The sequence below is a fragment of the Rattus norvegicus genome, chromosome 4 (genome assembly GCF_021556685.1).
Source record: "Rattus norvegicus strain SHRSP/BbbUtx chromosome 4, alternate assembly SHRSP_T2T, whole genome shotgun sequence".
Classification (NCBI taxonomy): Eukaryota; Metazoa; Chordata; class Mammalia; order Rodentia; family Muridae; genus Rattus; species Rattus norvegicus.
In genome coordinates, this window is record NC_141537.1 from 14,207,803 (window position 1) to 14,235,197 (window position 27,395).

At 44.1% G+C, this 27,395-nt stretch overlaps 1 protein-coding gene across 6 annotated transcripts in view; it reads left to right on the plus strand.

Annotated features, from left to right (window-relative positions):
• Window positions 1-29: 29 nt before the first annotated feature.
• Napepld (N-acyl phosphatidylethanolamine phospholipase D) overlaps window positions 30-27,395 on the plus strand; it is a 45,967-nt gene continuing 18,601 nt past the window's right edge. The window contains exons 1-3 of one of the 6 annotated variants that reach the window (XM_087656412.1): window positions 30-612; window positions 1,792-1,907; window positions 23,315-23,624. In XM_087656412.1, the coding sequence (XP_087512538.1) occupies window positions 23,331-23,624 (294 nt within the window). In that variant the 5' untranslated portion in view covers window positions 30-612; window positions 1,792-1,907; window positions 23,315-23,330. 6 annotated transcript variants of the gene reach the window in all.

Consider the following 27,395-nt stretch of genomic DNA (forward strand, 5'->3'; position numbering starts at 1 on the left):
GTGTTGTAGCCAACAGTCTGAAAGGAGTTGGAGACCAGAAGAGCACTTTGACATCAAATATGGAGATGCAGAGTTTTCAGTCTTGTTTTGGTCCAGTATTTCCTCACTGTGCTCCCTTCCCTACTTTTTGAGTGGTAATGTACACCTTGTGCTTTGGTATGTTTGAAGTATGTGATCTACTTTTTGATATGATTTTATAGGGGATTATAGTTAAGAGGTTGCATGAATCGCAGAAAAGACTTTGAACACTTGGACTTTTAAACATCGTTGAGACTGTAATGGACTATGAGGACTTTCGAAGTTGGGCTAAGTGTATTTTTCATTATGTTCTGGCTACAAGCCCATGAGGCCAGGGAGTGGAATGTGGTTTGAATAGGTTTGGTCTCCATAGACTCAAGTGTTTGAATGCTTGGCCCATAAAGGAGTGGCACTATTAGGAGACGTGTGACCTTGTTAGAGGAAGTTTGTCATTGTGCAGGTAGAGCTTTCAGGTCTTCTCCTGGCTGCCTTTGGATCAAGATGTAGAGCTCTCAGCTCCTCCTGCAGCACCTTGTCTGCCTGGGTGCCACCAGGCTTCCCACCGTGAAGATAATGGACTGAATCTCTGAACCTGTAAGTCAGCCTTGATTAAATGTCTTTTATAAGAGTTGCCTTGGTTATGGTGTCTGTTCACAGCACTAAAACCCTAAGACAACATCTTATAGCCTGCTGCCCTCAGGAAAGTCAATCTTTTAAACCCAGCTTCCTCCTCTATGAAGAGCATGGAATAAAGCTTGGTGCCTGAAGTTGTTGAGGATTAAATGAGAATTGCACAGAAATTAACACAGTGTAAAAAATATTCAATAAGTAATACCTTAAAATAAGATGGGTTGAGAAAATATCTTTAAATAAGTACTAATGTATCCATTCAGAGGAGCAACACCAAATACTCAGGGTTGTGGTAGAAATTTGTTGAAAAATGATGTCAGTCATTTCACTGGGTTCAAAAGTTGGATATGACAAAAATATCTCATTCAGGAAACAGAGGCTGGCAAGTTTAGGTTATTCCAGCCAATCACTGGGGTGTGTTTTACTTCATTCAAAACTGTAATGTCACAAACTCTGTTATTCATGATTGTCTGTTCAAGAAGGCGGCTCTTTTGCAGTGAGATGCTGGGGGAAAAGCAGGTGTGCACAGTGGGGGAAAAAGTATAATTTGTAGAACTTGGAGTTCTGAATCAGTGTATCTGGAAAATAGCTAGTGAGTGATGGTGCAAAATAACCCTATTTATAAAGAAATAAAATTGTTTTTTTTTTGTTTTTTTTTTACAAAAAAGAGGGTTAGATCTAAATGTGCAATTCTAAACCAGGACAGGGAGGTGGTAATAAGTACTGATTGCACAAAGCTAATTACATCACCAGAAGTAATGTATAACCAAGGGCACTGTAATTAATATCAGCCTACATGTTGAGAAAAGTTTGATTTCAAAGTGGTCATGGTCTATGACTTTAATCCCAGCACTTGGGAGGCAGAGGCAGAGGCAGGGGTCAGCCTGGTGTATGTGGTACATTTTAGCCCAGGCAAGACCCTGTCTCAAACAAAACAGCAAATACAAAAAGTGTGATTTCAAAGTTTTTCTAGGTGTTTACAACCTTGCTTCTACTAGATAAGAGATTTTCCGCATAGGGTTCTCCTATGTCCCTTGTCTCAAGAAGAAGGAAAATATGTCTGAGTTTCTTAAGGGGTTTGGAGGGTATTTCTAATGCCTAAGAGAAAAACTGAGTGTATACACTTTTATGAATTGTACCCAGAAAGATCTACAAGGACAGAACTGCTAGCTACTATACAATTCTGAAGTTGTAAGGCTGCCTAGAGCTGTGCAGAGTGCAGAGTTGACAAACACATGGCTGCTTGCCCTCCATCCCAGGTAAGAGCTTCTAATCAGCAGATTGCTCTGAGAGGTAGCTCATACTGTCGACTCCACTTAGAAACTGACTTTGACGCAAGGTCAAGAGGGATGCTAAATTGCATAGACAACGAGTATCTGAGGATAACTTTGGATTAAATTACACAAATCAGCTTCCTCTTCTCTGGGGCTCTGGGCATCATGTTAAGCCATACATTTCCTGTCTGTCCTTCACCTCCATTCCTCTGTGCTCTTCCCTCTTCCCACCCCCAAGTAGGCTCTTCTGAATTCAGGGAATAATCATTCGTCTATTTATTCAGTCATAACTGTCTGTGCCAAGTAGGCGCTAGAGAAATAAATATGGATCTGAATATCTGCATACGAGCATCTGACACTGTAGTCAGAGAAACAGAAGTGGAAACAGTCACACTATCGTTTGATAGCCCTCTTAAGAGGTCTGTGAATAAGCCAAGATACTTTGGGAAAGTGGAAGTCTCCTGAAGACAACAATTCTTGGCTTGAGTGTCAAACAGAAGTGACGTTTGCGGGGCTGGGGATTTAGCTCAGTGGTAGAGCGCTTACCTAGGAAGCGCAAGGCCCTGGGTTCGGTCCCCAGCTCCGAAAAAAAGAACCAAAAAAAAAAAAAAAAAAAGAAGTGACGTTTGCACAATGAGAGTTGCGTGTGCAGTGACAATCTGTCTAGACTTCGTGGTGGGTAGGGAAACTGGAGGTGGGGCTGTAATAGCAATAAAATGAGGACAAAAAGTCCCAACTAAAACATTTTTACAACAGACTTGCATTTCAGAACTCTATGGGATTTTAGCAGTTATGTAAATTAATCTCATTCTTTTACAAGAGAAAGAAACTGAGACTTAGGGCAGCTAACTTGTTTAGGACAGAAGCAAAGGTAAAGGCCAATTACCTAGCATCTGCTCATAAAGCCAGCCCCCAAAGCCTAGAAACTGGCCCTCGCTGGGTTCAATACACAAGTCACTGCATATAGTTTAGAACTCCGTGTCTATTCTCTATGGTAAGGATGTATGTGTTATAGATTTATGTACATGCTGTACCAGAGTAGACAAGCTAGGCAAGTACTATACCACTAAGCAACACCTCCAGCCTCACATTTGACAATGTTTTTTTATATAATTCATGTTAGACTTAAAAAACTGTTTAAAGATTATACTGGGGTTTGAATGCTGCTCAAATTACCATGAATTTGGTGACATATAACAACACAACTGTTCTGGAGGCCAAACCCTGAAGACTGGTTTCTCAGAGCTCTTGTCAAATTTTCAGGAATATTGGTTCTTTCTAGAAGCTGCCAGAAGTTTCATTGGCTGTGGCTGTATCACTCCAATCTCTGTGTGGTTGTACTTTTCCCTTGGCCCACTTCTCTTCTTCTTTCTTACAATGATTCTTATGATTACCTTTACAGCCCACTTGGGCATTTCAGGCTAATTTATCTAACATAAGATCTTTAATCACTGCATTAAAACTTTTTTCTGGATAAGGTAACATTCACAGATTCCAGGAGTCAGGAATTAAGTGTCTTGGGTTATTGGTGGTGATGGGGGTTATTCAGTTTACTACAATCATTTCCCAGTCTCTGAATTGGAAGCATGAGAAGATATGTACTAATGCTTGTCTGGTGACATGGAAACACAAGGTGGAGAAGAGTCAAGACAAGAACTATCCCTTTAAAATGGCTGTTTATGGAGAAACGGTTATGCCTGAAAAGTTTGGTCTAGTCTGATCTTGGCAGGGAAGAAATCTATAGTCTAGTCTCTATGTGCTCACTTTCAACAATACTTTAAAAATTATTATTGGGTGTGTGCATGACCTGCGTATGGGCACGTGTGCCAGTGTGTTCGTGGAGAACTGTGTCATTGGTTCTTGCCTTACTGAGTTCCAGGGATTGAAGTATGTCGGTGGGTTTGTGTGGCACGCACCTTCGCCTCCTGAGTCTTCATCCCTCCACACCACTGAACTGTGCATTTCAGGTGATGAGGATCATGAATTCTCATGTGCTTTTTTTTTTTTTTAGAATAAAAAGCAGCAGCAGAAGCCTTTCTTTTTTTCTTTTTCTTTTTTTTTTTTTTTTTGGTTCTTTTTTTCGGAGCTGGGGACCGAACCCAGGGCCTTGCGCTTCCTAGGTAAGCGCTCTACCACTGACCTAAATCCCCAGCCCCTATCAGAAGCCTTTCTATCAGTGTTGAAACTGTTCTTTAAAAAAGCTCGAAACAAATGGAAATCATGTGGGCTTTTGCCAAGAGTTGCTGACTAATGGTCCAAAACAGCACAAGTATCCACTGTTATCAGCACCCTGCCCTCCTTTATCAATCCCTCCCATTGTCTTAGACTAACAGAACGTTACAGCTACAGCGGAGGTTTAGGACCAAGAGCACTTGGGAGGTAGAAGGGAGATTTTCTCATGTCAAAGATAGTTAATTTTTAAAAAGTGATTCTAGGGGTTGGGGATTTAGCTCAGTGGTAGAGCGCTTGCCTAGCAAGCCCAAGGCCCTGGCAAGGCCTTGGGTTCAGTTCCCAACTCTGGGAAAAAAAAGTGATTCTAAGTGCCTTCCTGTCATCTCTTTTACATATTTTAAACAATATTTCTATTAATTCTTTGAGAATTTCATACAACATATTTTTTTTTAAATTATTTTTATTTATGTGAGTACACTGTTGCTGACTTCAGACACACCAGAAGAGGGCATCGGATCCCATTACAGATGGTTGTGAGCCACCATGTGGTTGCTGGGATTTGAACTCAGGACCTTTGGAAGAGCAGTCAGTGCTCTTAACCCCTGAGCCATCTCTCCAGCCCCATACAACATATTTTTAATGTATTCACTTCTCCCATTCTGCAACTCCTTCCCAATCCTTCCCACTCAATTTTGAGATTCCTTTTTTCCCCTTGCATATATTTTTTACTAGTTAGGAAATCTTTGAGTTGGTAGCTCCGTAAATACTGACATAATATTACAGTCTTCTAGAAATAGTTCTTGGGCTGGAGAGCAGGCTCAGTGGTTAAGGGCACTGACTGCTCTTCCAGAGGTCCTGAGTTCAATTCCCAGCAACCACATAGTGGCTCACAACCATCTGTAATGGGATCTGATGCCCTCTGCTGGTGTGTCTGAAGACAGCTACAGTGTATAGATATACATTAAATAAATCTTAAAAAAAAAAAAAAGAAATAGTTCTCTAGTGTTGCACTTCAGAAAAAAAAATTACATTGGCCATTAGCTACGTTTAGGGACTTGTATAACTTTATTTCTCACCTTTATGATATGAACATTAAGAATCAGCAACTCAGAAAGCCGAGTTAGCCTTATGTTTTCAGTGCCCCACCTCCTAAGAGAGACATAAATAGGAAAGGCAAGTCAGACTGGCTCAGGTCAGCGGGTCAGAGTCTAAAATTAAACCACAAGTGAAACGCTTAGGGTGCAATGTTCATTTTGTTCCAAGTGAAGGGGAGCAACCTGGAGACGTTTTGCCTTGCGTGATAGAATTTGTGGTACTGATTTGCTTCTTTTGGTTTGTCTAGGGAAAACAACTAATTCTTACATAACTCTAAAACTTCTGTAGTGTTTGATGGGTTGGGAAAACAAAAATTATGTTCTTTTCGGACACACACACTGAACTTGCTTATCTAAATAAAACACCAGCTAAGGAGACACCCTCTGAGAACTCCTGTCTCCACCAAGCTAAGAGTCACTCCACTTTCATTTTCTGACTCATAGATTCATATGAGTACTTAGGCATCCACTCTGTGAAATGGTGACATGTGAAAAGAAAGGTTTTGCTTTTGTTTGATTTTATTTTTTGAGAAAAACATGCTAGGATTGTATAAACTAAACCCTTGTTTTTTGGAACACTGGTACAGTCTATGCTGGTCTGTGCTAGACTAACAAGCCATAGATATAAATTGTTCCTCCAAGCATAATTCTTGATAAATGTAATTCACTTAAACTTTCCCCTTTTAACCCTTAAAAGGACCTTCAAGGGGTTGGGGATTTAGCTCAGCGGTAGAGCACTTGCCTAGCAAGTGCAAGGCCCTGGGTTCGGTCCCCAGCTCTGAAAAAAAAAAAAAAAAAAAAGGACCTTCAAACCCTTTCCAAATGGGACACACTGTAGATTTACTGCCATTGGTGCTCTTGAGTTGCAATTCTAAGATGCTCAAATAAACACTTTTTTTAAACTTAAAAGCTTACCTCTCTCTTTGGATAGAATATACATAAAAAAATTAGGTGAATATACTAGTTGGTTCTTCCTTAACAGGAAATGTAATATGGGAGGCTTGGTAGTGTATTAGTAAACTCAGAAAAACAAGCAAACAACAAGTGAATAAACATTTATCCCATCCATTCCCCCCACCCAGCTGTAAGATTTTCTGGTCTGATCGTGAAACTTGGAGTATGGTCTAACAGGAGGGAACTGTTGTTTTCTTAGGCATTGAAGGGACACTGGCCAGCTCAGGTGTGACAAACATGGCCAGTCTTTCCCTTCTCTCCCACTCTCCCCAGCCCCTCCCTTAAACAAAACAAAAAAATGGTTAGATAACTTTCCTTAAGCTAGCCACCAAGGTCTGTTTCCTTATTTGGCCACTTCCTCCTCCTGAGGTCACCTTCCAAGGTTCAGCTATCAAAGTACTGAAGTCAGTCAAAAGCCCCCTTTAAGCTCACTTAACATACTCAATTAAAATTAACTCATCTTAACACTGGGTTCCCTATTTTACCCTTACCCTTCTAAACCTCCTCCCTTTGCCTATGGGCCACTTATCTTCTATCTCCTGTCTTTGTCTCTTATTCCTGCCCTGTGTCCCTCTGGGGCAAATACATCCTGTAGGCTGAAAGCTTGGTCTTGGGGGTGGTCTTGAGACAATCCTGTTGTCTTCTTTTTTTTTTTTTTTTGGTTCTTTTTTTCGGAGCTGGGGACCGAACCCAGGGCCTTGCGCTTCTTAGGTAAGCGCTCTACCACTGAGCTAAATCCCCAGCCCCCAATCCTGTTGTCTTCTTACAGGTATGAAAATGCTATTGCGGTTGTGAAACCCAGCATATTTCTTCCTAGAAGGGCCAGCTAAATGATTTAAGTATTATCGTGCCTGAAATTTATTCAAAGGGCATGAAAATGCAGACCCATTTTTTGTGTATATGAAATGTGTTCACAGTGACTGATGAATAAAGGCAAGAAATGACAGGAAAGGATGCTCAGAGGTGCACCGAAGCAGCAATTGCAGTCTGTCCTTTGGGTTTGAGTGTGTAGTGCTGTCCGCTGCCCTTTTTAAATTTGACGATGCATCCCAAGAATTATTCAGCGGCACCCAAGCGCAAAAGAGCTGTTAAGCATACTAAACTTAAAACCAGCAAAAGAAAAAAAGTTACAACTGCAAGCTACCCTGAGGAAATAAAGTATACAGTGACACAGTGTTCCTCAGTATTATATAGGTATAGTCACTCTCTAAATATATTATAGTTTGGTTTGCATATTCTTATCATATCTGTATTAATACCTGGGTTTTCTTCTTTTTTTTTCTTTTCGCCAAATCTCAGTTCTGGTCTATGACTATATCCCACCTTCAGAGTACTTTTCTTTTTAAATTGTCAACCCATCTACTTACCATCAAATTTTATATGACTTTGCAAGTTATTTCTTGGAATAATTTTAACCAGTTAAGAATTTCAGAATTGCAATTTTGTGTTTTCATCTTGTCCAGAGATTTCAAAAAGCCAGACATCTAGAACATTATATGCCAAAGGCTGACGTAATTTTAAATGTAACTGAGTACACAAGGTAGTGGAGCCATGTATACTCAGTACTTACTGTGGATATCTATAATTAGTGCCTCTGTAACCGAGCTCTTTAGTCAGATTGTCAGTGCTGTTCTACAAAGTGGGCCCTGACAGGCACATTGGTTAACCAGATTCTTCTGGTTTAGCAACTGTCTCTGGTGTCCAGGAATGAGCTCACGTGATTTGGAAGAATCGGAGCCAATATGGTCAGAGGGTTGTACAGTATCAGTTCTGTTCGCTGCGCCGACTTTACCAAGATGGCCTCGAGGCCTCTGCGCCTCCGTCCGCGGGGACAGCCATCTTGGTAAAGGCCAGGCAGCGGGTGGCGCGGGAAATGACCCGGCTGCAGCCTAGGACCGCATAGTCAGAGACGACCGCCGCCACCAAAAATGGGAAGGCGGCGCGCGCTAACCCGCTGCGTGCAGCTGTTACTGTCCTCGGCGGAGCTGGGGCGGCGGGGACGAGGGCGGCGGAACCCGGGCGTAGGGCGTGGCGGCAAAGGTAGCAGCTCCCAGGCCCGCCGGACCACTGGGCCCAGCCCCTCCGGTGAGGAGACGCAGCGCAGCGTGCGTCCGCCCGCCTTCCGCTCAAGGTGAGCCCGCCCCTCGCCCCGCCCCTGCGAGCTGGCTCCGCCCCTCGAGCCTCCTCTTCATCCGGCATCCTCGCTCAATCCCGCCCTCTAACCAGCTCCGCCCCCGCCTTCCAGCCCCGCCCCTGACACGGCCCCCCGCCCACCCGCGCAGCGCACCGCCTCCCGGGAAGCCTGAACGCCTGCGGGAGAGCCTCGGTGCTGTTATCCTGGATCCTCGCGGGAGGCGGTTCGCCGTCCGTGGTTCTCCTTCTCAGGTTTGCTCCTTCGTCCCAGTATCGGCGTGGAGCAGCCTTTCTGGGGCTGTTTGGACACCTCGTTGAAGTGCAGCGGGTTTCGAGTAGGTTTCTTGCACCCAAGCCCTGCCTCCTCCTGGAGATGCACTTGTGAGTGGCAGGCTGCTTTTGAATTATCGCACCTCTGGAGTTGCGGAGCTTGCATCTCTGTATTCGCTTACGTGAAGAGCCACCGTGTTTTTAGGCGCCTAGAGGGAAGTAGCTGTATTTGGGATTTACGATCCTACCGTTTCTGCACATTCCCGGGTTACAGCTCCACGATAGGAATACAAGTGTATCTTCATTTGGTTTTATGTAAATGAATGGGGTCCACGACTTACTCAGAGCAACTTATTTCGGTTTCATCTGTAGTATTATGCTCTGAAAAATCCATCCCCAAAGCATTATTGCCTTTTTTTCTTAAAGTAAGAGTAACTTATTTAACCACAGAATGAGCAAAAGCACGAGGTAGGTAGGATTAGAGAAGGATGGCGGAGACTTTTCTTTCTTTTTCTTTTTTCTTTTTTTGTACTGTGCTTGCTCAGCTTGATCGGCTGTTATTGATGGCGGTTCCGATGGACTCCCCTTCCCAAGAAGCGCGGTATGAACCTGGTTGTTGGGCTTTTGAGTTCAAGGTCTCCAGTGGACCTGGATGATGTGTCCTAACACTCATTCGGACCCAGAAAACATTAGGGGAATGAGAAAAGTCAGCAACCTCGAAAAAGTCTAGGATTCTTGCTTTGCGCCCTTACTGTAGGCTGCTTTATATGTTTTTACGCTGTGACTTGCATGTGTGTTTTTGGCTTAGTATGAAGTCGGAAAGTCACTCTTGCGACACACTTCTCTGAAAATTAAGAAATCATTTTTATCTTTATTAACAGATGGAGGTGTCACAGTTCTGTTTTGTCACATTGGATAGAAGTTAGTGGTAATGACATGATTTAGAAAGGAGTTACATAACGATTACCTGTATCTTACAACAGTCTGTAAATTTTTTTTTTTTTAAAAATAGTTTGATTTTTGTTGTAAGGAAATGTTAGCTCTATTAGAGGTTTAGGGCAAATATGTGTGTTTAAAGTCAGAATCTAAGAGGAATCGAGGTTTTAAAATGGGTGTAAGTCAATTGGAAATACAGCCATAATTTCAAAGATTTTATTTTGCTAACATTTTTTTTTTTTCGGAGCTGGGGACCGAACCCAGGGCCTTGCGCTTCCTAGGCAAGCGCTCTACCACTGAGCTAAATCCCCAACCCTTTGGTTATGCTTTTATTTGGTGAGTCACTCCTACCTATTTGTGTGAAAGAAGTCTTGTATTCCTTTAGCTATTTATATAGAAAGCCAAGGGGATTTTTGTGAAAATTTAGTTTATATTTTGACTTTAATTTTGTTTTCTGTATGCAGGACTGTGTGTGGTCACGCCCGTGTGTGTGCGCGTGTGTGTGTGTGTGTGTGTGTGGTCACGCCCGTGTGTGTGTGTGTGTGTGTGTGTGTGTGTGTGCCTGTGTGTGTTTCAGTGGTGTATAGCTGTAGCTCTCGTGGGTTTTCCCATTTTCTTTCTGTGTGAGTGGGAGTGTGGCTATATGGAGTGCGAGGTCTAGGTAGGTTCTATAGATTAAGATAAACATGAGTGGAAGTGTTTTAACTGAAGCACTCACTATTAGGGAGATGAACTGTGCACATTTCTCAAAGACCATTTTCATCCTGTGAAGGCGTGTATAAAATTGACATGAAAATCAGTTCCAGTGATTTCCACTGCAAGGTTCAAGCAATCATTCTCTCTAACTCCTCCATTCCTGAACAATTTTACTGCTTTACTTGACCTGTCTTTTGAATTTAGTAACCATTTATTCTGTATTTATTTTATGAATCGACTTTCACAACAGATTATGTACGTTGTTGGGTAGCCTCAGGAACAGTCACACTCAGTCTACTGCCAACTAACCTTAAATGATGTATTATAACTTAGGCATTTTTCAAGGTACTTTTGTGTGTTTATTTTTAGTTGATCTTGTAGATATAAAACACATGACTTTATTAATACTATTCCATGGATTAAAAACCGGATTTAAAGAACCTGGGAGATTTTAACCATTGGGTACTTTGACCAATAACTCTGATTCATGTTAAACGGATGAAGCCAAGATTGCAGTGTAGGCTGCCAGTGGAATATAGGTTGCACCTTTAACCTGGATAAGAAGTTGGGAGTAGTCATTATTGTTGGCTGTGGAGGCAGGGGACTGGATTCAAAAGCCTGACTGAAAAACAGTTCTTAATATTGAATGTGGGAGCGCATGCTCACAGTCCCAGCATGTAGGTGAAAGACAGGATAGGGAATGTAAGTAGGAGGCTGGTCTAGCCAGAAAGTTCTACATAGAAAGTTCCAGGCCAATTTGGGATATCTAGCAAAACTGTCCGAGAAAAAGAAGGGGAGAAAGGAAGAATGGCTTCTGCCTGGCATGTTGGAACAACCTTATCAGAGCAGGTCTGTAGCTGGAACCTTCCCATATTAACATCCTGGTCAGATAAAAAAAATGTCTGAGGAATTCGAGTGACTTTGTAACCCCCTGCAGTTAGAAGGATGAAGTTATGACATCAGCAGTCCTTCAGACTGCTCGCTTGTTTGTTTTGCTGTCAGACCCTTGACCTGCAGCTATTAGAGGACCACGGTAATTTGTTTCGGAGGTTATTTTCTGTGTTTGAAGCCCCTTGCTCAATCAACAAAGATACTTGTTCCTGTTTTAAGTGTGGCTTTTAGCTTGCTTAGAGAGCTCACTGAAAAGCCAAGCTTCCCCTAGTCTATGGTAGTTAAAGTAACTGATAGACGATTCAAGAGTTTCTGGTCCTTCTTCTTCTTCTTCTTCTTCTTCTTCTTCTTCTTCTTCTTCTTCTTCTTCTTCTTCTTCTTCTTCTTCTTCTTCTTCTTCTTCTTCTTCTTCCTCCTCCTCCTCCTCCTCCTCCTCCTCCTCCTCCTCCTCATCCTCATCCTCCCCCTCCTCCTCCTCTTCCTCCTTCTTCATTTAAACTAAACAAAGCCTTGAACTTGAGATAGAGCGTGTTGTTTCTCTTCCTGAGGGGACCGTGCTCTCTCTGTGCCCTGCTAAGGATTTTGAGGTGAGATGTGATCTTAATTATCCCAGGATAATTAAGGGGAGCGCATGGCTAATAGACAGTCTAGACTCCTCCAGCCAGATGCAGACCCTGGGAACATCATATAACTCTGTGGCCTGACTCGCTTTGTCTGTAAGGAGGTCACGCATGTGTTGACTTTTGTCCTGGGATAGATATTCTGCTCCTCTCAGGGAAGCTTAGCTTACCGTGAGCTCTCAGAACTGTGCTCTTACCTTTGCAGAGGCGATGCCCTTCTGATACTGCTGAGGGGCTGTTGATTCCCCAGTGCTGGCTTGGCGTCCATGTGAACGCTGGTCTATGTGGGGTTAATGCCGGTGCACATACATGGTGCACCCTTCCAGGGAAGAATTCTGACCTGATAAACTTCCGCTGTTCTTAGCACATCCTCTTGGCTAAGCATTAGCCTGGTTGTCCACAGCTTTGTAATTTGTTTTTGCAGGGCCGTTCGGATACTTTCAAGTCATATTTTCAGTCAGCGTTTTGCCTTTAGTATTACTGCCGCACTTCTGTAAGTTTTGTTGGCTACAAGAATGCATTTTTGTGTCCCTGACGAGTAGGCCTTGGCAGTCAAAGGAGCAGGAATCCCCAGGATGTAGGCCTGGAAATGGGAATATTGGGAAGTTCCCCAAAACTGTACATACGGGTCCCCTGTCTATCTGGAGATGTCTCTTTCTAGAAGGATAAAATGCAGGCTGAATTTACACCTCCTTTTCAAAGAAAGGAAAGTATGTTCAAGGCACCATGTATACATTTTCATTTCATATACCTGAGATAGAGTCGTTTTTAAAAAATATTTTATTTATTTATTATATGTATATATGTATGTATGTATGCATGTATGTGAGTACACTGTGCTGTCTTCAGACACACCAGAAGAGGGCATCAGATCCCATTACAGATGGTTGTGAGCCACCATGTGGTTTCTGGGAATTGAACTCAGGACCTCTGGAAGAGCAGTCAGTGCTCTTAACCTCCGAACCATCTCTCCAGGCCCTGAAATAGAATTTTATTATTAATTTGATAATTAATCTTATTGATTATCTGTTGATTTTTTGTGTGTAATTCCAAGTTAGAACAATTAAGTAATTCAAGCAGAGCAATTTGAAAACCATGTGAGATTAAAGGAGTAATTTTTTTCAAGGAACTAGTGCTTATGGAGTGCCTACTAATAGCTTCTTATTTAGAAAAGAAAAAAAAAACCCACATTGTTGAAAGCAAAATAAGGTAGGGCCGTGGTAGTGCATGCTTTTAGTCCGAGCACTTGGGAGGCAGAGGGAGGTAGATCTCTGAGTTTGTGGCCAGGCAAGTTCTAGGACAGCCAGGACTACACAGACACCCTGTCTCAAAAAAAAAAAAAAAAAAAAAAAAAAAAAAAAAAAAAAAAAAAGCTAACCTGTCTCTGTGTCAGTGCTAGTAGTTTTAATTTTTGGACTGTGGATTGTACTTACCTGTTAAAGGTAACTCATTGGAGTTTTCCTTGTAGCTTGGGCTTGATTAGTGGAACCCATGGGTTGGGTCCTGAGACTCAAGTGTTACTTTTTGACTTCATGCAAGCCCTACCTTTCATTGTTCTTTTAGCCGCTCTCATAACTTTCCTCTTACGACGGCTGTATTGGACGGGACTGGTATTGGGGCAGTTTGGATCATTGGTTAATTATGTTTCTTCTACATGTGGAAAAAGTACAGGGTGTGGGCTCCACATGGCTTCACGCAGCGAGATGCAGGAGGAATCTGGACACTGATTTCCTTTTCCTTAGGGAGACGACCCGGACTTATGGCTATATCGGATTGATCAGAGTCTGACCAGCATGGCTATCCCTTGCTGGAAGGCTGGCGTTATACCCTAAGCCAGTCAAGGAGGGCTGGATTTCATGGTGGATCTCTTTATCTCTTACAGCTGTAGACTCCACCCCCCTAGCCATCATACCTTCTCCAGGCAGTGGGGGTGCCGTTTGTAGACTTGAGTCTCTTTGCCCTTTACTAATGCTTCTCTTTTTATTTGGTTTCCAGCCGCTGTTCTAATTAAGCCCTGGGCTTCATTTGTTCATTCCACAAGTATTTGTTCAACACTTAGCGCTCGTGCGTTGACTGCTAGGTATTGTCGTATGACAGATTGTATTTTTTCCCCCTTGGCTTGGCTCCCTGGGAGCCGAGCCAAAGTAGAGACTCAAGTGAATAGAATATGAGTCTGTGACTTATCAACTTTATAAGTGGCAAGATCGTCTTCCCTGTCCAGTACTGCAAACAGTCTATCTCAGGATTATGGCACTGATTGGCAGAAGAGAAGATTCATGCCAACCTAGCCTAAATTCTAGAATATCAGAGAGAGACCCTTGGGACCTTCCCAAATGCCTGAAGCCCTTTGTGCTGATGATTGATGACTTAAAGTACAGAGGTGGCTCTCAGCCTTGACCCCTGAACACTGCATCAGCACCAGCCGTGGGTCTCCCCTTCAGAGGTTTCTCTCAGCAGCCTCAGGCGCGGTGTAAAATCGTCCCTCTTAGTTCTGACGCGGGCTCAGCATGGGGGCAGGCATGAGGCTGTGTCCTGAGCTGGACAAGAACTGCTGAGAAGGCTCATCAGTCACACGCTAGAGATCAGATCAGAGCAGCTTGGCTTGACGGTTGAGAGGAGCTGGGACTGGTGAGATAAGTGATCTTTGAAGAGGCAGACACTGAGATGCTGTAGGGATGTGATTTATCTGGAGCTGGCCTCGCTTGCCTTGTTGTCCCCTTGTGGGCGTTCTGGCTGGGGCTCCGAACCCTACTGGTCCATGGCGGGGATTGGAGGCTTGCAGCCTTTGCTGAGGGAACCGAAAGGACTGGGTAGAGAGAGTTATTACTATTTTCAAAACCAAGAGGCTCTCCGGGCTTCTGAGAGGTTCCATGTGAACCCAGAAGGGTCTGGAATTGGTAAGAATCTCGGATGTGGTGGCCTTACTTTGAAGGCTTGTGTGAATTCTGAGAACATCAAGACCTTTCTGTTAATCAGAAATAAAAGTGAGGACTCATTCCTGAGTCAATTCCATTTCCTTTTATTTTTCCCATTATCTTTAGTTCACATATATCAGTGTTTTAGGGTGTAATAAAAATGTCAGTTTATAGTTATTGAAGGTTTCCTCTGTGCCGGATACTGGACTAAGAGTCGTAAAACCAAAGCATAGAAAGAAATATCGGTGGCAACGTTTGGAAGCATTTGTTTCTAAATATTTGTGAAATGTTTGTGATTTTTTTTTTCCTGACAGTCAAGTTTAGTATATTTTAATTATGTTTTTAAAAATGCTTTTATAATTTACTATGTGCTTCCTGTTCATTAAGAGAGTATACTGAGTTGAACTTGAGCATCTCAAACCTCCTTTGAACCCCGAGGCTTTATTAGTTGACCTGAAACTGCAGCCTCCACATCTTCGTCGAAAAGGCTGGGGACGGGTGAGCCCAAGGTCTGACCTGGGCCTGCTTTCCTTGTACAAATCTCTGCTGTTTGTGTTCCTTCCTGCACCTCTTTCTTTTGAAGGATGTGACACCATGGGATCTTGAGCAGCATAGTAAGCCCGCCATTGTGCCGTCTCATGTCTGATTCAGGGCTCCAGCCACTGGGAGTGATTGCTATGCTTTATATCCTACCTCCCACGTCCAGCACATGTCAAGTCCCTTGTTGGCCATACATTCAGGAGGTTCCGAGTCTTTCTAGCGTCACGTGACCATCAGTGTGAGCTACTTATACTTTCCATGTGAGGATTCCTCACGGCTCTGTGAGCTTGGGTCACTGGTCTCAGAAATGCTTTATTCTAAAGTCTATCATTTTCATCCTCAAAGCTGACCTTTGAGCACGATCTGGAACAAGCTAGCATCGGTATGGCTGCTGGGGTTGGAGCCCCCACCCTGACCCTATTCTCCCTTCCCCCTGTACCTGGAAAACTAGACTAGAAGAACAGTGTCATTCAAACAGTGTAACATGACTTGACAGGTATTGTAGCCGTCACTCTCTACTTAGATCTTAGTGTCTGTGTCCCATTTGTCATACAGTCTCTATACAGTCTCTTCAGAGATACCGTCTCATGCCCTGAAGTACCACTGGCCTATGTTTAACCCTGTAACACCACACTTCCAAGAACTGTTCTCAGATAAAAGTACTCTGTGAGGCTCTTTCAGTCAACTCAGGGAAAGTGGCTGTTCAGAGAGCTTCCTTCCAGGGTTTGGAATGGGAGGGGCTGGTTAGGGCAAGCCCAGTTAGAGGAGACAGGTACTAGCAGCAAAGTTAGGGGACTTTCTAAAGGCTGCAGATTTCAGTACTACCAAAATTGGAGCACTCACCAAAGTTGGAGCACTCACCAAAGTTGGAACACTCAACTAAAGTTGGAGCACTTACCAAAGTGGGAGCCCTCACCCAAGTGGGAGCACTCACCAAAGTGGGAGCACTCACCAAAGTGAGAGCACTCACCAAAGTGGCAGCAGTTACCAAAGTGGGAGCCCTCACCCAAGTGGGAGCACTCACCAAAGTTGGAAGCACTCACCAAAGTGAGAGCACTCACCAAAGTGGCAGCACTTACCAAAGTGGAAGCATTCACCAAAGTGGGAGCACTCACCAAAGTGGGAGCACTCAGCAAAGCAGAAGCATTCACCAAAGTGGGAGCACTCAGCAAAGTAGAAGCACTCAGCAAAGTGGGAGCACTCACCAAAGTGGGAGAACTCACCAAAGTTGGAAGCACTCACCAAAAAGTTGGAAGCACTCACCAAAAAGTTGGAAGCACTCACCAAAGTTGGAAGCACTCACCAAAGTTGGAAGCACTCACCAAAGTTGGAAGCACTCACCAAAGTTGGAAGCACTCACCAAAGTTGGAAGCACTCACCAAAGTGGGAGCACTCACCAAAGTGGGAGCACTCACCAAAGTGGGAGCACTCACCAAAGTGGCAGCACTCACCAAAGTGGAACTGAGCTGTTCACTGCTCTCTTTTTTTCCCACAGGAGTTACAGTGACACCGGTCTCCATTTCTTTTTGTTATGGGATGCATTTGCACAGAAAGTTTTCTTTTAGTGTAGTTATGACAGAGTCAGCACAGGAAAAAGGATAGCCACATTTTGGAACCACAGTTTTGTTAAAGCATTGGCTTAAGGAACAGTGAAGGAAACTTTGAGGTCATTAGGGTATGTTAAGCTTGGTTTCAAGTTACACCTAGTGTCTTCCCTGCCTCATCACCAACCTCTTTAGTCATGTAATTCTGTATAGCATTTAGACATTATTACTACCAGGAACAAATCTACATTTTGTGGCTAGTTTTATTTAAAGTATTAAAGAAGGGGTAAACAGGAATTTACCTGGAAATTCAGGAAACATTTTTTGCCTGTTTTCTAAATTTGTCATAACATCATCCTGAATTAGCCACGTGTGTTCAGTTAAGTGGTATTTTACACGCTGTTTTTTGTGTGTATGAGTGTCTTGCCTGCATGGACCTATGTGAACTATGTTCATGCCTCGTGCTCAAGGAGGTCAGAAGAGGGTGTGGGAGCCCATGGTGCTGGCGTTAAGGATGGTTGTGAACCACTCTCTGGGTGTGGGTGCCATACCTGAGTCCTCTGTAAGAGCAGCAAGTGCCCCTAGCTCTCGGGGGTTACATTAAAGGAGAAACTTGTAGAGGAGCCGTCTAGAGTGTCTGTATAGTCTAGTGACTTGTAGTTGTCCATGAGGTGACTTTTAATTCAATATGCTGAAGTAGTCTTATAGTTAAGAGTATTTAAAGCCTTTGGCAGTGTGCAGACAGGACACCCGTTGTCAGGGCAGCTGCTTTCCAAGACTCCTTTTGCAAAGAAAAAGTGTTCTCAAGTTTGTATTTTAAAGAGTTAAATAATGTTTTGTATTTATTCCTCTCAGAATTTACTCTTAAATCTAACATACTTTCGTTTAACATTCCATCGTCAAGTAATTTGTGTTCAAGTAATTTTTTTTGTCAATAATTAGAATTTTATGAGACAAATTTGAGTTTTTTAAAATACAATCAAATACTATGATATTATTAAGGCGTAAGGAAACAAATATTGTCATTTTTTACATAAAATTATCAAGGAAGGAATAGAAGAATTTCAGCAGTGTAGGTTTTTAAATTTGTCTTACTACATTTTGAGATTGTCTTTCATCTAAGAAGCATCTTGATCTTGCTTGTATCTTACATTTTTTCACTCTTTTACTAAATATAGATTAACTGTGGGTCTGCATTCCGTCCCACGGTTGGCTGCAGCAGCTGGGGAGGTGAAACAGGGAACTTGCCGATTCTTATCCTAAAGCTGCCACTGGGCTTCTGGGAAACGCCGAGACACTGCTCAGGGGATGGGAAAACGCAGGCCGAGGTGTAGGAAGCAGAAGCTGATGTGCCCTGACTCCTGGGCATCCAGTCACCATTAGAAAACCGCACAGAGAAGTCTGGAACGAAGTGTCGGGGTCCACAGACCCGTGAGGAGGCCGGGACCGTTGGGGGCCCGCAGGCTGAGGACAGCGTCTAGCCCTCCAGTGGGGAGCTCGCGTTTAGCTCATCTATGATTGTGCTTAGTTTAGCTGGAAGCCAGAGCCTTTCTGTGGGAGACCTCCGTTATGGCGTCATGGTCAAAGAAAGGCCTGCTCCATGCTCCCTATGGCGGCTCCTGATGAAAGACAGTCCTCAGTTCCAAACTGTTTGCTGGCTGTGGAAACAGATGTGTACCAACTTCTCAGGTGGAACAGACAACGTATTAAATACATTTTGCAGAAAGGAATGTCGGGGAATGGGAGCTTATTGGCTAAGGGCTCAGGGCCTCTGGTTACCTCAACAGCATGGAGAACACTGTTCTGACCCTACGGGACCACAGGTCATGTTTCCTTATGTGACACGTGTTCCAGGCCAGGAGTCCGGCAGGAAGCAGGGAGCTACTTACCGTCTCAGGTGTGTACCCCAGAGTTTCCAGGGACTCACACCGGCTCTACCTTACTAAGTTTGTTTCCTGGCAAGGTCTTCTGTCCCACAGATAACAATCCGTGTTTGGCACTTCAGAGTATTAACCCATGGTGTTATTACTCATTTTAGTACTGCAAAGAGAACCCGATGTTTAAAACAAGGAGCCCGGGTTCTTGTCTCTTACTAAGTTACTGCTTGGCAGAAGTATAGATGCATGATATACATTATATATACATATATATATGTATATATATCATATATATACATATTCAAATGTCTATTTAATATTTATTATAAATTATATATTAATCTTGTTGCTTCTAATATATATTAAATAATAAACAAGATAATATATGTATTACTTATGCAGTAAAATATCTATCATTATGTAATTATTTAATTCACTAATGACCTTCACACAGAACATTCTCCTTTTGTTATACGGCCTAGTTCCCAGGCTTGGGCATATTCACCCTCACAGCACCGTTTTCCATGTCTATAGGTGTCCCTCGTGGCGTCTTACAGAATTTCAGGGTGGGTAGAATTCATTTGACTCTCCGAAGTCTTTCTTAGACCTTTCGGGGAACTGGGACGCTGTTATTTTTAACCTGTGCTACCTAGCATTGTAGTGACAGGAGCCTTCTCTTCCAATAAAGATAAGGTGAACAGATATAAGACTTTGTTCAGTCTGACAGCTGGGTATCGTCCAGATGGAGCACCAGTGCAACTCTTGTGTGCCAGCCACTCGGCATTTATAAAATGTCTGTCGTAGGAATTCTAATCTGCTGCGTCCTGATTTATGCGAAGGTTGAAGCCCCAAACATTCGTGGTGCTGTTGTGATTTTTTTTTTCCGTCTCACTTTTCAAATGGTAAAGCGGTACATTGAATTCCAGGGAGCTGGCCGGTCTTCAGTTCAAATGCATGGAACAATTCTGACATGGAGGAGTCTTGTGTTTAGAACGGGTTTATTTACCCATTTTGTACTTGGATGGTCTGTTTTCACCCAGTGTCATGGTTAGAGGGCCTGAGTCCTTCAGCCGTTAAAGAAACAGTTAATATTCAGCATACTTGGTGGTCACAGTATGGAACTGTCGTCTTTTTTTTTGTAACAGATTTGTGTTTGAAAAGCTCAGGGGCGGAACTCTTCAGTACACAGAGCTCATCTCTAGTGTTCATGTCATTTCCTCTCGTGTTGCCCTCTGTGAGACTGTTGCTATAGACACAAAGAACGACCAGAAGGCAGCAGTTGGTGAGTGAGAGGCCCACTCCTGTGACTCAGCTCTCAGGCAGGCTCTGTGTGTCTCCATGACATTAGGCCCAGGTGGTTGCTTTTCATGTCCACTGAATGGCCTTTCAGGCATTGCCTCCAAAACCTTTCCAGGTTGTCCCAGTTCGGTTCTCCTCACGTTTCCCCTCCTGCTCATTCTTTCACAGAGATTGCGTGCATTTGGTCATCATCAGCGTCACATGACATCATGGAAATACTAGAGAACTCTGACTACTAGTTTTCATGCACACACAACCCCCTCCTCCCCCGCCTCCCAATCGAACAGACGCTAGGAAATCATGTAAAATTCCTGAGGAGGCATTTGGTGGCCTTGAGGTGGGAATTGAGACATCTGAGAATCAGGGTGAGGGCTGCTGTTTGGGGACAGGGCAGTGTGAGCAGGGTCAGAAGCCTAAGCCTTTCTGTCCCCCCCCCCCCCCCCGGAGCTGGGGACCGAACCCAGGGCCTTGCGCTTCCTAGGCAAGCACTCTACCACTGAGCTAAATCCCCAACCGCCTAAGCCTTTCTGAACCACTCGGCTGCTGACTTTTGCAGGAGAAACCCTTGGGGCTTCTCTCTTGCATGAGATTTGCTTATGGCAGACCAACTCTGAAGAGAGAGAGAGAGAGAGAGAGAGAGAGAGAGTATGTGTGTGTTTGTAGAGGGGTCACGGGAGTGTAAAGCGAGGATGGTCATTTGGTGTGCAGACTTTTTCTATAGATGGCTCAGGAGTAAGTGAGGCAGGGGTGGGAAAAGGAGTAGGCCCCAGGGAAACCACCCTGCAGACAGACAGACGTCACTCTGTCCCCTCACTGCCACTCTGAGCACCCAAGTAGCAGCTCGAATCCCACAATTATCCATTTCCGTCAGGTGCATTGGCTTTCGTACTTGGAATCTTGCTTCCCTGTGACGTCAGACCCGATTTCCCATCCAGCAGGTCAGGAGTCTGCCTTGCCTGGGGTGCCACCAGGTCCGACCGCTTCCACCTGACTACCTCATACCTAAAGTTTCCAGCCATCCAAATGCTTTCTCACCTCTTCAGTGTCTTCATTGATCCTCGGATTTACTCTAATGATTGTTTTTCTCATCACCGTTGTCTCATTCTCTATTGATTGGACTATCTGCTTGTGAGGACTTCAGTTAAAAACGGGAGATGATGACACCTAACTTCAGGGCTTCCTGAGAACCTTAATTTAAATGAAATGGAAGAACCTGCAGCGCTTTGCTGTTGCTGGGTAGTCCGGTCTTCTCTTTCTATTCAGTAATCCATCTCCTTGGTGCTAGGGTTGGTTTTTGTTTGTTTTTGTTTGAGACAGTCTCTGGCTGTCCAGGAATTCGTTCTGTAGGCTAGGCTGGCTTTGAACCTGCAGAGATCTACTTGTTTCTGCCTCTTGAGTGCTGGGATTCAAGTTGGCATCACCACACCCAGCCCCCTGGTTCAGGTTTCTAGACCTTTTAACGGAGGCACCTCACCCAGAACGCTTTAAGCTTTAGAACATACGGAGTTTAGACGTTCGGTCAGGTAACCAGGTTAGAGAGAAAAGGACTAGCATTAGGTGTGTACGCTTAACGTCCAATATATCATCTAGTCCTTTGAAACCTCCCCAGGGCAGGTAGGTATTTACAGATGTGAAGCCTGGGCGCCCCTCTCCCAGCTGCCAGCAACTCCCCCAGAGAGCAGTGGCTGACAACAGTGGTGTTTGGGTTTTTGTTAGCTCTGGTTTCTTTTCTCCAGCGGCTATTCTCCAGATGGCTGAGTATTTACCCTCATATTAGAGAAAGAAGTCGGGGAGCGTGTACATGTTCCTCCGAGGTTTGTGTTCTTTCTCCTTCTTTCTCGGACACCATTGTATTTCATCACCCCATAGCCAGGAAACACTTGGGTTTCTGTTATTTGTGCCTCGTTTTAAATAGGGTTATACAGTGTGTACTTATCTATGTGTTGATTCTAAACCAATTAGAAAGCAAATGTTTGTTTGCTTATATAATCAATAGGAAGGAAATGAAGTTCTACATAGCGGGTAACTTTGTATTTTTAATGTATTATTTTCCAGTTCTGAGTGTCTTTGGTCCTGCATGATCACGATCAACGGTTTTAGTGTTTTGACTGTGGGTAATGGTAGTACCCGTCAGTGGTAGCATATGAGGCTGAGTCTCCAGTGACTTCATTGGCTTAGGCTGTTCAGTCTTCTCAGCAACCTCGGGAGTCAATGATATCTTTATCTTTATTTTATAGATGGGAAAATCAAGGTGAAGAAAAGGAGGGACATTTACTCACAGCCAGGAAGGAGACTTTAGTGTCTTGGCATTTTTAAGTCAAAATTACTTAGAATTTATGTCGTTGCTAGGTGAGTTGATGTGCCGTCTCCTTCCTTGGCGGGTGACCTCATCTGCATTCTCTAGGGGACTGGGTTGCAGGTTGTTGTTGTAAGTATAAAGTGACCACGCTTAGCAGGGTGTATGCAAGTCACTTGAGTCACTGAGGCAGCTTTAAGAAACCAAGCTGGTTTTACTTTATTGTTAACAGTGGTAGTTATGCAAATATGGATATGGAAAAGTGCCCAGGTTGCTTCTTGGCTTTGTTTTTCTGTGACATGGGCCTGAGGGAAGCAGTTTAAGAAGAGCGAGTACTTGTTGTGAATCACGAGGTGTTGGTCCTTGGTAGAGGGTTCCACACGCCTGTGGGGAGGCTGACACCATGGCCAGAGGGTATGTTGGAGCAGAGGAGGCTAGGCAGAGGTTGGAGCATGCTCCCCTTCCCAGGGTGCATTCCTTCTTACTCACTTTGTCCCAGCAGGCCCCAGCTTTCATAGTGCACAATGGTCAGCTCCCAATGGTCAGTTGAGATTTTGGACCCATCCAAGGATCACTTAATCCCATAATCCAGTCACTTCACAAAAGTTCCACCCCTGAAAACAGCTCTGTTGGGAACCCAGCCTTTAACACATGAGCCTCTTTTGTGGGGCTGGGAAGTGCTTTCTATCCAGATCATAATAGTACTTTTGTTTAACTCTGTAGAATGTCACTGAAACAGACAAGTTTATGTCCAAACACTGGCTAGGGAAATGGTGTTGTAGGTTACAATAGTGAAGGGGCTTTTGAAAGGCTCGGCTAGTATGTTGATAAGGCAAACATCCTTAATTTCTAGTAAGCAGCGATACTGGAACTTTTTTTTTTTTTTTTTTTTTTTTTTTCCGGGGCTGGGGACCGAACCCAGGACCTTGCGCTTCCTAGTCAAGCGCTCTACCACTGAGCCAAATCCCCAACCCCGATACTGGAACTTAAAATTCTATTTTGCAGCAAGAAAATTTGAATCAATACAAACATAAAGAATACTCTTAGGGTTGGGGAAATGCTATTGGCTGAGAATGGCACTGTCTGATATGCTTTGATGCCTTTTGGTTAAGCTTGGTAATGTCCCCTTTCTCTTTCCCTTTTTCCTTTTCGAAGCTTCCCACGGAAAGACATGGATGAAAATGAGAACAGCCAGTCTCCAGCACCAAGCCATCAGTATCCAAAAGAAACACTGAGGAAGCGTCAGAATTCAGTGCAGAATTCAGGAGGAAGCGAGTCTTCCAGGCTCTCCAGGAAAAGCTTCAAGCTGGACTACAGACTGGAGGAGGACGTAACCAAATCAAAGAAAGGAAAAGACGGGAGATTTGTGAACCCATGGCCAACGTGGAAGAACGTCTCTATCCCAAACGTGCTCAGATGGCTGATAATGGAGAAGGATCACAGCAGTGTCCCGGGTTCCAAAGAGGTAGGCAGCGTGTAGCGGGTTTGGAGTGTACACAGATGTGACTTGGTTTCTCGGGGAGGTGTGACCCTCTTACGATTTGTGCTGTTCCTGTATGAGGAGGCACAATGGTAAGTTTCGAAGAGACAAATGGGTCCTGTGACCACATCCTCCGGGTCCTGTGCAGTAGCACAGGACATGTGTAAATGATCTTTCCAGTCTACAGCCAAAGGCTGGGGTAAAGCGCTTTAGAAACAGAGGGGCGCGTTGGTCAGCCCTGACTGGCAGTGTTGGGGCTGGCTTCAGGTGTATGCGTGGTGGTCCTAGAAAACTATTTTGCGGAGGTTTTCCGGGTAAGATTATTGCGTGAACCACATTACGAACATGAGAAAATGCATGGTGTAGTCCAGAAAGTAGCAGTTTGGATGGATCCTGCAAAGTAAGCCGTGACCTAGAGTGTGCCTTTAATCCTCGGGCTTGGCCGCTACTGCTACAAAGGAGGTCTTTTGAGGTTCTCGCAGCTGTGAAGGTCGACTATGTCTATCAGCTTTCAACTACAGTTGCTAATGTGTCCCCTGTAGCATAGGTGTGCTTGATAGGGGTGGACGAGTGGGTGACAGTTCCAGAGTAAGATGACAGGGGCATCTTATTTTCCTTTCAAATCTTTCTTAGTTTCCCCCTGTGCTTCCTGTCATCTTTCTTTAAGTGCCATCCCGCCCAGTCTTTGGGGAGCTGGGGGCATTCCTGATGGCTTTGGTCTACAGTGGGAAGAGGTAAGGAGACTGTGCTGGTGGAGGTGGATTCTGGTCTTAGATCTACTTGGTAAATGTTGCCTTTCTTTAAAGGATGTAGGATTGAAAACCTTATACCCCACCTGGAGTGGTGGCTCACACCTTCAGCACTCAGGAGGCAGAGGCAGGTAGATCTATGAATTCAAGGCCAGCCTGGTCTACAGAGTGAGTTTCGGGACAGCCTGGGCTACACAGAAAGACTCAAGAAAAGGGGGCTAGAAGAGGTGGGTGGGGGGAGGATTGGAAAATCGTCTGTCATTTTCATGCTAGAAATATTTATAGTTATCTATATAGTTTATCTACACATGTATGTATAGATATGCATGTATACACACAGAGATGTGTATAGTTTATCTACACATGTATGTATAGATATGCATGTATACACACAGAGATATGGATATGTTTTCTAGGCTGCTGATGGATTAAACCTGAGGCCCAATAAATTGTTTTGTTGGTTGAGACAGGATCTTGATCTGTAGCCCAGGCTGGCTTCAAACTTGTAAAACTCTCAAGTGCTAGACGTGGACCACCAGGCCTGACCTCAATATTTTCTTTTTAAGAACGTTTTAGAGTTAGGCTAGCATTAATAGATTAAAAAGTTAGATTCAGAGCTTTTGAGGATTAGACAAAGGAACAAGGAAACTGTTTAGTTGTTTGTTTGTTTTGTTTTTGAGACTCAGGCTCCCTGTGTAATTTACGGGCGCTTACTGGAACTTACTGGAATTTACCGAGAGCCCACACTAGCCTTGACCTTGTGATCCGCCATCCTCGTTCCCTTTGACTGCTGGGGTTAGAGGTGTGTTCCATCTCACCTGGCCTTCGCTTCTCCCCTTGATGAACTCCATCCGAGAAGAAACAGTCAGACTGGGAGGAGAGGGTCTAGGGTGTAAGGTCAGGATGATGAGCTGTGTGGTTTTCGTTGGTGTAAATCTCTTCCTTGGTTTGAGCCACAGCTTCTAAAAGTAGAGGTCAGCAGGGAGGGGTTCAGTGTTGCTTCCTTCAGAGACTCAGTGGCTGCATGAGCGTACAGTTGTATCTCCTCATTGGAACAGTTCAAGAGATTCTAGAAATTGGGTTGACTCTAAGGACCTGCCAGGCCAGTGGGCTTGAAGGGAATGTTTGTCCTCTTGGAAAACCAAGAAAATCTGCAGAAGATGCACACATGTGAGGAGGAGCATTGCCTTTGGCTGCACCAGCATGGACCTTAGGAATGCAAGTGTGTCTAGTCACGTGTTAGTTAGCTAGCATTTACTGAGCACACGCAGTGTGCCGGGCATACTCCGTTATGTGCTAAAGTGTGAATAGACTAAGTCAGTCAGCTGTGTGTGTATTAAAACACAGTTGCAGTGGTGAGTCAGGCAGAGATGTGAGAGGGAGGGCTACATACGGCTGCATTCTCCAGGGTATAAAAAAGATACCGAAGGGGACGCATGTATTTGAATATGCCACTTAAAAATGAATTCGGAATAACTTGAAAGAAGAACACGTTTGCACTACTTCAGTGTGTATCTCACTGATGACATCTTACCCATCTTAGTTCCTCCTTGTCTTCCGTGAAAGCCTAGAATTAGATCAAACACATGTTGGCTTTCCTTATTTCAGGGACAACTGTAACTTTGTGTTTAAACACCTTTTAAAACATGCTAAAAGGATGTGCATTTTCCTAGTACAGCTGCAGTTCCCAAGTCCCCAAACCACAAACAGAAACAAAATTGGGGCAAATAGGTGAGGACCCGAGACCGGAGGTCAACTCTAATTTAATTGGATTTCTGGCGGTCGTTTTTTGAGTAGATCCTGACCTTAAGTCACTACTCTGAAAAGAAAATAACATTTACATAAAGAAATTATATATTATGCTATCAATAGCATGTTATAGTGTATTGTGTTTGTTTACCTGTGTATCTGAAAGTGCTGTAGAAGAAACATATGATTAATGTGCACCTTAATTGATGGTTCTAAAGAAAGTGGGTCAGATAGTTGCCCGGAGAGAAAGAGTTTCTTCCCCGGGGCCATTCTGGGTGGGAATCTGTCTCTTCTGGAACATTAGAGCAGAGTGTCAGCTCACGGGCCGCACATTGTTCAGAGGCTGTTGTCACTTTGCCACGCTGTTGGCTCCATGACCTTGTCTGATTGTTATTACGGTTCACGGTCACTGACCGAGGGGCAGCCTTTTAAGGAGGGAGGGAGACAGATACTTGGTGAATGTCATTACTTGGAGGAGGCTGTCAAATTGGAGCGCAGGCTGCCCAGCAGGGCTGGGTAATCAGAGTGGGACTCCAGGAGTTGGGAACCAGTTTTATGCTCTACCCTGACTGCTTGTCCCTTTTTTTCCGTACCAGTCCCAGGAGATAGTCTGCAGTGGTTTAAATCTTACTTGATCTGCTCAGCTCATGTGTTAAAGGCTTTTTCCTCAGCCTGATGCTATCGAGGCTCGGTAGAAACACTCAGACTCCCCTCAGTAGGGGAGGTCTTCTGGCCGTTGATGGCTGCCCTTGAAGGTGACTCTCCTCTCTCCTTTCTTTCATTTCCGGGCCTTGCTGTAGATCCCCTGCTATGGTGTGCTGCCCCTCTAGGGCACAGAGCAACAGAGCCACTTGGTCGTGACTGGAAATCTCCAACACTGAGCAGACCCAGCCATCTCATTGGTACCTATTTTCCCCTAGACATCTTCATTTTGTATTCATCCCTGTCGTCAGTACCGAGCAGGCGTTTTCACTGTGAAAATAACACTTTCTGTACTTATTTCGGCTGGAGGAAATTCCCGTATCTTCTCCTTGGAAAATTCCATCCTTTGTTTTGTTCCAGAATGACTAGGTAGCTTTTGTGTTCAGTGGGCACAGGAAAAAAAATCCAGAACAACCGAAGATAACAGATCCCAAGAGTTGCTTGTAATAGGATTTGGCCTAGATGTTTAAAATGGCACATTGTCTAAAAAAGTTGTTTGTTTGAAGCATGAAAGGTTCCCTGTGAAAGTCTTCCCCTGCAGAGGGTGGATTCAGAT